This window comes from Choristoneura fumiferana, chromosome 18, assembly GCF_025370935.1.
Source record: "Choristoneura fumiferana chromosome 18, NRCan_CFum_1, whole genome shotgun sequence".
In the NCBI taxonomy this organism is placed as follows: Eukaryota; Metazoa; Arthropoda; class Insecta; order Lepidoptera; family Tortricidae; genus Choristoneura; species Choristoneura fumiferana.
In genome coordinates, this window is record NC_133489.1 from 7227526 (window position 1) to 7239811 (window position 12286).

The 12286-nt window shown below is 37.2% G+C and overlaps 2 protein-coding genes and 1 pseudogene across 2 annotated transcripts; 2 read left to right on the top strand and 1 right to left on the bottom strand.

The window, feature by feature from the left end:
- Positions 1-1218: 1218 nt before the first annotated feature.
- LOC141437747 (RNA-binding protein spenito-like) lies at positions 1219-4221 on the bottom strand. The gene is made up of 2 exons (XM_074101238.1): positions 4012-4221; positions 1219-3910 (listed from the first exon to the last, which is right to left on the bottom strand). Exon 2 carries the CDS (start codon positions 3882-3884, stop codon positions 1638-1640), a length of 2247 nt encoding a protein of 748 aa, XP_073957339.1. The 5' UTR covers positions 3885-3910; positions 4012-4221; the 3' UTR covers positions 1219-1637.
- A 1101-nt stretch (positions 4222-5322) lies between these two features.
- LOC141438038 (peroxisomal membrane protein 11B-like) lies at positions 5323-7519 on the top strand. The gene is made up of 3 exons (XM_074101685.1): positions 5323-5567; positions 5799-5914; positions 6803-7519. Exons 1-3 carry the CDS (start codon positions 5512-5514, stop codon positions 7342-7344), a joined length of 714 nt encoding a protein of 237 aa, XP_073957786.1. The 5' UTR covers positions 5323-5511; the 3' UTR covers positions 7345-7519.
- A 1856-nt stretch (positions 7520-9375) lies between these two features.
- LOC141438083 (small ribosomal subunit protein uS17m-like) lies at positions 9376-10678 on the top strand (annotated as a pseudogene).
- Positions 10679-12286: the final 1608 nt, after the last annotated feature.

Genomic DNA, 12286 nt, shown 5'->3' on the forward strand with positions numbered 1-12286 from the left:
ATTAGCTTCAGTAAACTTCAGTAAGCTAGTTGAGAAAGCAACATAATACGAACTTTTACGACAAAATACGACGGCAAAACATTATTCACTACATCTGTTGGTACACTGCACTGCACTGTTTGTAACAACGGCGAATCGTAATACTTATAACTGTTGCGTGGACGAATGTCGAAATAAACAAAAAAAAGAACTCGAGGTTATCTATTTTTTAAATTACCAAAAGAAGTTTTTTGAAGTCGCTTAATAAATAACATTTCTAAACGTTTAGTTGGATTATTTTTTAATTTTCTGACAAAGTGATAACCCTTACACTCGAGTTGGCCAGGTAGGTATGTTCGGAACAATAGGCAGCACTGTAGGCTATTAAAACGGCGGCTTTCTTCAAGATCAAAGGAGTGCAACTTCTGTAGGTACGTAGTACTATTAATTTCTTCTGTGCCTATGATATTTATTTATTTAATCAATCAGGTCGTTATGGTGAGAAATTATTGTTTTTATCAAGAGTTGCATGATTAAATTACATTTCAACAAAAAAATAATCGTATTTCTAGTTTCTAGTTAGGAATCAATTATGCCGAATATTCGGTTCGGTAAAAGTTTTACCGAACATTCGGCCGAATATTCGTATTCGGTGAAACCCATGTTCGGCCCATCTCTAGTCAGGAGTCACTAACCTATATGTCCCTATTGGTTAATATGAATTAATTTGCATTCAGATAGTATAAATATGTATTTGTTATGCAGGCAATTCACGTCACAACCATCCAATACTTTGGAATGTAACTCATTCTGGAGTAAAAGACCCTCTTTCGTAGTAAAAAAAATCCCATGCCTGAAGTCCTAAAGTCAGATTTCCCATGTCCAGTGTTATCTTGTGAAACTTACCAATGAAAGTCAACTTTTACACAAAACATTAACCAGAGCACTAATCACTGCAAACTTAACACCTCTGTCTGTTATGCTCTTTCAGTCACCTTTGCACAAAACTTTAACTTGCCCTTGGCATCAATGAAGTCTATAAGCACAAAAAATAGCACAACACCAGTGGGATTTGGAAATGTTAACACATTTAGTTAGCAGCTGAATCACAACCCCTCAGAATAACCCGGTGACACTACTTTTGGCAGAATACACATGTTTTAACCACACAAATTGGACACTGGACAGACTTAACTACACTTCTGCTTTCACTGCCACAAGGTATAAAAAAACTACAACTTTGGAAGAAATAAGTAATCTATTAGCAGTTTCACACACTTACACTAGCACCTCACCTACAATTTACACTGAATGTTACACTATAACTGATTTTTTTATCATTTTAAACAAACATACACTTAAAAATTGTTAGTTCATATTTAGTTTTATCAAATTTTGATTGCAGTTTTGCAAGTAAATCCTAACAACACCTAAGCATTTAACTGTAACAATTATTGCTGGACACAAAACTGTGAACTAACACAGCACTTGCACTATCATTATGGGTTGTTAAACCCTTCACTAAACAATTTTGCCAAACACCTCACATCAGCACTACACATCACAAGAATACATAAAAAAAATATTTGAAAATATAGAAATTCTTAAAGAAAAACTTATGCTAAGTAATCAAGTTAACATGGATTATTTTATCTTGCTTATGCCGAACCACCACGCACCACAACAATGACCAGATGATCCTCTTTCAGACTCTCCTCAGTTAAATTGTGACATGTTCTTTTAAGAAGGTCTGTTGAGAAGTCACAAGGAGGGAATGAATATAGCACACCTGTGGCTTCAGTCTCTTTATTTAGTAAGGATATAACACCAGCTGCTTCTTTTTGCTTCAAGTATGATACCAAGTTTCTCATGGGTCTTGTCTGGATACTTGTATCCTCATTGGTAATAGATGCAGTTGATCCTGCCACACCTAAAAAGATAGCATGTGAACTAGAAGTAGCAATACGTTTTTGAACATCATCTAATTTTGGTTGGTCCAAACGCAGTCTCTGTGTGATTCTAAGCTGGTTCTTGCCATCTTCATCTTTCATGAGACTATCAATAATTTCAGAATCTCCATCAGTGAGATGTAATTTTGTCGGGAATAACGAGTTTTTAAGTATTAGAGCTCCATTCCAAATTGTAGTGGCCTTGCGTACCACTTCAGGCAGTGTTCTGGATGAAGCCAGCATGCCACCACTTCGACGTGGGGATCCATCAGAATCACTATCAGGAGATCGACGGCGAGGCGAACGCGAGCGTGAACGGTCCACGCCAGGCTCCCGAGATCCAGAACGACGAATGCGCCCTTCATAATCGCCATCTGCAGCAGTTCGGCGCCACTCGTCATCACGGTAGTCTCCACTACCATGATAAACACCTCGGTACATCCCGCGTCCACGGCCCCGTCCACCTCTACCTCTATAACCAGGTGTGCCATAAGCATAACCATCTTCCCAAGTACCTCCCTCGTAACCTTCATAGCCTTCCACAGGTCTACCATCTTCACCAACTGGAGGGACATATGTTTTTGGTCTATATGGACCACCATTGCCAACATCAGCAAAATCAATGCGCAAACGCCTATCTGGGCCACCAAGAGCAAAACCTCTCATTTCTTTTACTGCTGCTTGAGCAGCATCAATGGAATCATACAAAATGTAGGCATGAGCCTCTCCTTTTGCATATTCTATTTTTTTAATAGCTCCAAATCGATCAAACTCTCTCTCTAGTTGTGCCACTGAAGTCCATGGTCCAAGGCCACCAACCCATACACGTGTAGTAGGTGTGGCTTTACCATATCCAATCTTACATTGGAATTTACCGATATATTGACCAGAAAGCTCTACTTTAGCCCTGTGGGCCATATCAAGAGTCTGGTATCTTACAAATGCAAAAGCATTTCCTGTGCCCGGAGGAGGGCGTTTAATGTCAATATCTTCCACAATTCCATATCGACCAAATATACGTCTTAGCTCTTCATCAGATATGTTTATTTCCAGATTTCCCGCAAAAAGGGTTCTGGTGGCTAGTGGATCATCTTCTGGATGAACATGGTGTAAATAGTTAGGAAATTTATCTTTCTTGTTTTCCATTTTCTCAAAAGGAGGATGATGTGGTCTGGGCATGTAAGGCCGAGGCATATAGTGTGGATGGGGGGGGTGATGCATGGGTGGGCGATGATGCATTGGTGGTCCATGAGGTCCGGCCATCGGATATTCATGCATAGGTGGTCGGAAATCTCTGTGATGGGGAGGCACAGTAGGTGGGATACCATATGCTCTGTCATCTGGAGGTGGCCTACGTCTCTCTGGTACAGGAGACCATGTGTAAGAATAAGGGCGCTCATAATCAGGTGGTGAAATACTGCGAGGCCTGCTCCTGTACTCAGATCGTACAGGCTCATATACTGGATCTACAATAGCTACTTTATCATACAAAATAATTCTGGGCTTAGCATGTTTGGCGTCTCTCGCGTCTTCTACACTACGGAAACAGACATAAGCTACTCTTTCGTCTAATTCGTGGGAAATTTTAATGCTGAAGTCACCAAACTTCTTATATTCTCGATACAACGTATCTTTCACGATTTCATCGGAGGCTTTAGGGTGGAGAGCACTGACACAGAGCACTTTATAGTAGGGTCTGGAAGACTCCTCTCTCGGCTCGCGGGAACGTACGTAGTCGTCGCGGTGCGGCGACACGTAGCGGCCGCGGGGGCTCGGCGAGCGCACACGGCGGCGCACCCGTTCCGGCGTGACCCGCTCATCGGAGCTGTCGTCGTACCTGCCTATACTACTGCGAGTCCTCTTCGAACGCGGCATACTGTCCCGCGACGAACTCCTTTTCATATTACGAATTTTCACCGTTATACGATCTCTATCGCTACGCGGTAATCCAATCATGAAAACTCAGTACGATGAACCACTATCTGAAATGCACAACATTACACGTCACTTCAAAATGTCGCTTTGTTCCAGAGACCAGAAAATTACATTTAACACTGCAACCCACGAAAGTTACTAGTCTTACCACAAACTATTACAGTCACTTTTCCTCAACCACTCAACCCACTCCACAATTTAAATTGCAATGACTACAAGTTCACAGAAACAGAAACACGGAAAGGCGTCACTATCATTCTTCTTGACAAATCAAAATGGCGGGTGTCACGCTCAATCACGAAACGGAACGGATTTCGGCATTTGTTCAGCATTGCACAGCCAGCCGGTTCCCCTTCCCCTATCCTCGCCCCCTCGCCCTCTCTCTTGCCATTACTTAATTTAAGTGCTGCCCACATAAAAAAACTTTTTCGTAATCTGCCTTCAATCGATTGGTTGACACTTGAAGATTGAATCGAACGAAATAAACTTGGCAAAGTATAAGGCGGAAACATAACGTCTCCACAAAAAAAAAAGTTGTTTATGGTCTGTGCGAGTGTGATAGCAAATAATTGACAAGATTTCATTTTTTGAACACCTGTAAATTACTACAGGAATCGAAAGAGTTTCGCCTCCTGAACATTGGCAAATATGTATTTAATTTATTTCTCCATATTTTAAAAAATACAAAAAAAAATAAAAAATAAATCTGAATTTGCCAACACTATCGCAGAATAGATATGATTCCTTTGCCTTTTTCACCAGAAAAAGGAGCTCTCATAGTTTTGAATTTGACAACTGCAGGGCTACTCCGAAACTCGAAACTCGAAGTTCGTGTCGTGCGGTCCCTCTGACACTTATACTATTTAATACGAGAGCTAGAGGGACCGCTTTTACGTGTTCGTGTTTTTTTTTTATAGACACTAGACAAAAGTAATGGATCTATTGTGTGGTGGTAGTTTTGGAGTTATGCCCTTTTAAAATAAGCACATTTTAAGTTACTGTTACAAAGTTATGTTTAATAAAGAAAATATGTTCAGACCAATTGGAGCAGCCACTGTACAATAAAGAGTTTACATCTTAAAAAATTGTAATAAATAAATTAATAATCGCAGCGAAATTTTAAAAATATTCGCGTCTTTCTCTTTCCAACCAGAATACAGAGAACGAATCAAATTGTAGTCTTAGAAATATGAAATCTTGTAAATTTTAAGCGCGAGCAACGGAGATGGATATATGAAACCTGATGTTGCGTGACCAATCATGACAATGTGTCATGTGACCGTGCATAGTTTGCTGACTGGACTCTTTCCTTTGTCTTTTTCAAAAGGAAGTCTCTAAAAAAACGTAACTATTTACTATGGCTTGGTTAGTGTCAGTCAAAGTCAACGTCAACTTCAAGTGTACACTACCAACACACGCACAACATCGAAAATTGATTGATAGAATTTGATTGAAGTTTATGAAATTAGGAGCAAATTAGGACTTGGACTACGGTGAACAATAACAAATAATAGAGGATGAATGAACCGGATAAACTGAATTTCTGTGTAATATAAAAGAAAGTGTTAAAGAAATTCGTCATAAACGAGACAAGTACTCTAAGAAGCAATTCTTTAAAACTTAGCTGAGGTTAAAGTTCACTTACGATATGGATATAATAATAAAAGTAAACAATCAGTCTAATGGCAGAGATAAGTTAGCCAGGTAATTAGTACAATCACAGAATCTTATGTTCTAAGTATCTCATTCAGAGCTTAGTCTAAGTGCTTGACATTCTATCTATAATTACAATTGTTAAGTTTCCAAGAGAAGCGCTTATAATGTATAGCTATTACATCCGCTTTTCGTGCCACAAAATATCAACTGTTGCTAGTCTGCCCATACATAATATTATTATTTACACAAAAAAATAACATGTTTGTTTTAAATTTTTAGATTATTTCAATACACCAGCCGTTTAGTATGGCATCAACTAGAAGCAAGAAATGCCAACAAATATTCTATAGATAGAATAAGAAATTTAGAACTTACACTTAGCTCTTTCCGTAAAAGTAAGTATAAACTAAGTATGTTATGTATTATTAGTATAAATTAAGTATATAGAAATAGAATAGAATAGATATTTATTTTTGAACAACTACGAGTACAATAATACAGCTAAACAAAACAATAAATATATACATATGTAGTTGATACAAAAAAAGGACACTTAATAATAATAATAATAGTAGTTTATATTTTTATTTTGTATGTACTTACTTTTCTGTATTTTAATTTTTATAACTATTATAAAAACCTAAACCTAAGAATGAAAGAAAAATAAAGAACATAATAATAATAATAATAAACATTTATTGCAGACCAGGGTCCATAGATTGTTAGTAACACATAATCTTAACTACTACTACCTACTTAACTACTACTTACTACTTAATTTAAGTACTTTTTTTACTTATTTTGTACTTAAGTCAAAAGTGCGAAGTCTATTGCAAACTATAGATAAGATAACCAATTGTTTATATTACTAAAAAATATTTTCATTTTATGGACTTACTCAGCAAGAGTTAACAGCTTTTGTTCCAAATAGGTACTTGAAGATGCATAAATGTTAGTTCCAGATTGTCAATTTATTATAATCATCTAGGTTTTTGATTAATAAGTATATTGTTAATAGAGACCGGACAACCATTAAGAATACTATGTGTGAAAAAACAAGAGGTTCTTACTTGTATTATAATAGTAAAATTCATAGAAACAACTTAATATTCCATAGTTTATCAACATCTTATGTGCCATAAAAGTTATATACTCTATATAATAATAGAGTCAATTACATACAAGAAGTAGGTACCTTTTTTCTGAAACTTAGTGTTGGTTTATTCACAACATGCCTTTTCAACTATCTGGGACCTACTAAAATAGATTTTTCCTATTTTCAGTATTACGACTGGGAAGGTGCATAGACATCTGCTACACAGCTCTCGATAGCATGAACCTTGAGGATCCATTCCTTAGGTTCACTCTGACAGTCAGCAAACTAGCACACGGGCTCTATTTATACGCAGACCACATAGTATGGCTCACTAAAAGTGGTTTCCTAAAAACAGATTCTGACAGCTGGAACAGAACTGCTAACCGTTTTTGGCTTCTCTCCATTATTGTAAACCTTGCAAGGGATATTTATGAGATACTTCATGTATTAGACTTAAATGCGTCTACTTTCTTGAAACCTTCTGAATTACTCGAAGGTTCTGCAAGATCCTTCAATTTATCTTCCAGTTTGAAACATTTACATGCATTCATAAACTGTCACAAAGATATATTCATTGATAGTTTAAAAAATTCATGTGACTTATTCATACCATTGACAGCATTGGGTTTTACAAAACTAAGTCCCAGTGCTGTGGGTACTTTAGGTGCCATATCTTCCTTAGCTGCCTTAGTGACTATTGTAAAACCAATCACAAAATTGGTTCCATAAGATATAATGTTACTGACAATTTAAGCCTGGTATATAATGGTTATTGATAAGGTGTAGGGTAAGAATTGTGTTATTCCTTATAAGCCATTCCATGTCCCTTGCTAGCATAGCTTGGCACCTTTAAAAAAAATATTTACTGTGTTAAATGGTTAAATTTGTTAAAATCTGTTAAATGGATGTACAAACGTTAAATGTCCATATATCGACATGTAACGGAAATTGCATGTACATAAATATTAGAGCTAAAATTATAAAAACTGATGGTTTTCAAAAATTTTTTGTCTGTAAGTGCAAAATTCGAACTTCGTATGTTGCCGTCCCGCTTATGTTAATATTATTTAATACGAGACTCACTCTCGTGCCCGAGACATACATACATACATATATACTTAAATAAATACAAACATCCAAGACTCAAGTAAGTACCTACTACAATCATTTATATTCATCATAAAGTATTAGCAAAAAATGTTCGGTTCTGGCACTTTGCCGGCCGCTTGCGCGGCAAGCTCGCCTTACGCACTGAGGGTCGCAGTTCTACCTAACACTCCTCGCTTCGCTCGTCGTCATACCTAACCAGACCTGCCTTAGTAGAATAGGTAGAAGAATCGAATTAAGGAACTGATCTATTCATTAGATCTATTATTTTGGTGATCGAAGTTTGATGATCAAACTATAATTTAGGATACAGGTTTACATTAATCTGATGACTCATACTTAGAGACAGATTTGATTAATTTGATGACCAATATATTTCTAATGGATAGATATAATAATTATGATATCGCAGTTTAGTGACAAATCCTCTTATTAGTCTGTGGACAAATCTAAATTTAAGTGACAGAAAATATAGTTCCCATTAGTGTTGCCGATCGATAGTGTTTCGATAGACTATCGATAATTTGAGCAAAAGCGATAGTATCGATATCTCTTTTCGTGCAATACTATCGATATTTTTGATGTCTAATAATGTAAAAAGCATGGCCTTTTTCCGATTAAAACTATCGATTTTTCGGCGACACTAGTTCCCATTTTATTGTGCCCAGCAGGGCTACTACGATACTCGAAACTCGAAGTTCGTGTCATGCGGTGCCTCTCGCTCTCGTATGAAACAGTGTAAGTGTTAGAGGGACCGCACGACACGAACTTTGAGTTCCGAGTTTCGTAGTAGCCCTGCAGCTCTGCTAGGTTTGTATTAGTAGGAGGAGGACATTTATATTTTTGACATTTTATTACTACCTAAGTATATTATATTTGTATAATTACTACAAATAAGCTATTGTTAATTATTAGCTTTATTTCTAATCATGTTGAATAAATGTTACGACTTAAAGGTATTTTTGTAATTTTTGGTCCATTTTCTTAAAAAACAGATTTTGATTAGTATCACCTTTGAGTATTTATCTAGAATTCTAAATGAATACTCAGATTACGACGCATAATGCGTATAATACAGATCACAGCACAAACATTTATAATTTACAAAATTATTTAGTGAGCGATTCAGATTCACATGCTGAGCAGTCATGTGCAAACAGCTCGCGGCATGAAACCATTCATGAATGCGCAGGAGTAAGTGAGGAGTACAAACCGAGGTACCGTGGGGAACTGAATGATGGCTTCTATGTAAGTTTTGTGCCTCAGTTGGCTGTATAGTTAATGTTTTCTTTTGCCTATAGGAAAAATAAATAAAAAACTTTATCTATTGTGGCAGCACAGCGACAAGCGTTTAGCTATGTCAGCATTCCTATTCCCGCGACACCGGGAACGGCGCACATGTAATCCTCTGGATCCTCTGTTTGATCTTCTGGCACTCTCTCACACTGTCAGTGTCAGTCTGTTCAATAAATTCGGGTGACACTTGGTTAGGTGACACTTTCCCGGCCCGGATAATACTGGGATAGAAATACCGACCCTGTTTTTCGTATATACATACGCTACGCCAATAGAAGCACCTGTCAGTTTCTATGGGCGTGTACACAAAAAACAGGGCCGGTATTTCTATGTCAGTGTTATCCTGGTCGGGAAAGAGTGTCACCCATAAAATCAATTGAAATTGAAATATTGTCAATCAAATAAAATAAAAAAGGGACGAATAACTGTCCCTTTTTAATTTTGGGTAAAAATGTCTCGCAATGTTGCTGAAACAGCAAGGAAATTCCTTTTAATGGGCCAATGCGTGCCAGCTGTTAAACAAAATGCCGCAAAAATAAGAGTGAAGAGGTTAGAATTGGATGAAAATTTACTAATGGTTAGTACTAATTTTGTATTTAAATATGAAAATCTGGAATTTTTCAAATATTCAGAAATTAAATTATAATTAAAAACATATTCATGTGCTAGGAGCGCCGGCCGGCCTCATGTTCCGTAATGGCACCATCAATGACTTAGTACGTTGGTCGCTTGCCTCTGCTTCAGTTCAGTAAGTACCTTCGGCTTAAGCCAGCCGGCATGGCAAGGGACGATGGCAAGCGTCCAGACGGGGTTACCCTGGTGCCATGGAAGCTCGGTAGGGCCCTGGTGTGGGACGCTACATGCGTTGATACTTTCGCTTTGTCCCACATACAGGCAACTAGCTCACAAGCCGGCGCTGCGGCTGATCAGGCTATAATATTCAAGCGCCGCTAGTACTCCTTATTAAAAGATTACGAGTTTGCAGCGCTTGCTGTTGAGACCCTAGGTCAGCCGATATGAAGTCTTTTATAAAGGCCCTGTCGTCCCGGTTGGTTGACGCTTCTGGGGGGACCCAAGAGCTGGTGCGTACTTATCCCAGTGGATCTCACTTGCAGTCCAAAAGGGTAATGCAGCCAGCATCATGTAACCCCTGCCACAAGCAGATCTTTTAGATGGGGTATTCTTTTTATAGTTTTCATTGTTATAGTTAGTTATGATATCTTAGGTTAGTTCTCTATAAATTAAATATATTTGGTTACAGTACTTCAGAAAAGACGAATTCTACTTTTGCCATGATCCTGAAAAAAAATGTAAGACTGGAGATATAGTCCTGATACAGGCACTGCCACAGAAGCTGACGAAGCTTATCACACACGAGGTTAAAGAAGTGGTATATCCATTTGGTGATGTCACAGATCCTGTGACTGGCAAAAAAGTTGCTAAAGAAAGGTACAGAGAAGATATTGACAGAGATGTGGAACTGTATGGCAAGCTGAAATCCACATTTGATTATAAGAAAGCACCCCCCTAGAGGCTGGCAGGATAATAAGAAGGATTTCTCCTCAAAGCCAACATATACAAAGTTCCATGTTTTTGATGAAAACGATCCATATGCTATTTAAGTAATTTGTTGTTTAGTTTTGTAATCATTAAAATAATGGTAGATAAATAAATGAATTAGGTGTTATCTCTTTATTTATTTAACCCATGATTGGCTCAGGCCTGAAATATCCGTTTTCCTAAAATGTATTTTTCGCAAAATGTCTGCTTTTCAGAATGTCAACACGTCTTTTGCATAATGTCAGCTTCTCAAAATATCAGTTATATAAAATTGCCTGTCTCCAAGACTGACAGTTTTTGTATAATGTTCGCTTTTCAGAAAGTGCTTATTCTCAAAATGTCTGCAACCTCAAAATATCCGCCTTCTTATGACGTTGGCATTCCAGAAAAGTCTCATTCCCAAAATGTCTCTAATCATGGTCTTCAAATTTCATCTTAATCGGTACAGCGGTTTAGCCGTGAAAGAGTAACAGACAGACAGAGTTACTTTCGCATTTATTAGCATTGATTTTAGTAAAAAACTAAACTACGAAAATCCCTTGGAAAATTGTTTTGAAAATAAAGCAGACATTATGGGAAAACAAACATAACAAGACTATAGCCTATTTAAAAAAGTGATCATAACGGGAAAGCAGAAATTATGGTAATGCTAATATTATAGGAATGTAAATATTATGAATAGACGACTTCCTGAGATTGTACACATTTTAAATATCAGACAATTTGAGAAAGCTGACTAAATAGAAGTGCTAAACATTGTAAAAAGGCAGACGTTTTGAGAATTGTACAATTTACGAAAACAGACATTTCAGGCCTGAGCCCCATGATTATGTTAATATCTTGCTTTAATGCTTTTCCTTTCCAAAATATTAAAAAATTAAATATCTCATACATTGTGGTATACTACTAAAGGTTGGATTAGGATAGATAATTAGGAAAAGTGGCTCCATCCAATTTTTGATAATTTACATAATTCAAATTTAATTTGAGTGTATTGTTCAAAACTTATATCATTGTCTGACTGGGACACAGGGTGTCCACTGCAAATTCTCAAAAACCTTCCCTGACCCAATAACTCACAATATTTTTTTCCTAACAAAAGTTTTCATATGACCTTGGTAATAATTTTCAGCTAATCAGGGCAAGCAAATCTTTGTTTCACTTCATTACATAAAAAAAAACAAACAATAAACGCAATCATTAATTTATTCAGCATGAACATAATCAAAGGAAACTGGTGGCATCATTCAGCTAAGAATCCCTCTCTAGGGCTGCGCCCATGAGGTTCCAGGAGCTGTCATCATCGGCGTCGTCGGGTGGCTCCTCGTCCGAGGGCGGTGACCGCCGGGGTCTCTTCCGGGGACGGAGCTCGCCATCTGGGTAATAAATAAAATATCAGTTTGTACTTGAGAATTACAGATCTTGTGCTTTATAGTAAAGCTGCTTTAGGTCAATTCGCACGCTGCATTCGGATGGTGAAACAGCCCCTTAGACCACTAAACTTATTTCTTCCTGTTAGTTTTTAAGGCAGTCGGGATTTTGATTTTTTAAATTTAAATGTTTTTTATTTTACTTTTTGATATTTCTGTCAAAATCCACTTAAGGGGCTGTTCAAGTATCCATTGAATAGTGTTAACTATAATGCCGTCTCTATTTTGTTTTTGTTTTAATAGATTGGAAGATGGCATCACATTTTAACCGTCAGTTA

Excerpts from the sequence above, each read along its gene's own strand:
- LOC141437747 (XM_074101238.1), bottom strand. The coding sequence starts at position 3,884 with ATGATTGGATTACCGCGTAGCGATAGAGATCGTATAACGGTGAAAATT.
- LOC141438038 (XM_074101685.1), top strand. The coding sequence starts at position 5,512 with ATGGATATAATAATAAAAGTAAACAATCAGTCTAATGGCAGAGATAAG. Across the intron at positions 5,568-5,798 it reads GGCAGAGATAAGTTAGCCAG|ATTATTTCAATACACCAGCC; the intron begins GTAATTAGTACA and ends TTAAATTTTTAG. Across the intron at positions 5,915-6,802 it reads ACTTAGCTCTTTCCGTAAAA|TATTACGACTGGGAAGGTGC; the intron begins GTAAGTATAAAC and ends TCCTATTTTCAG.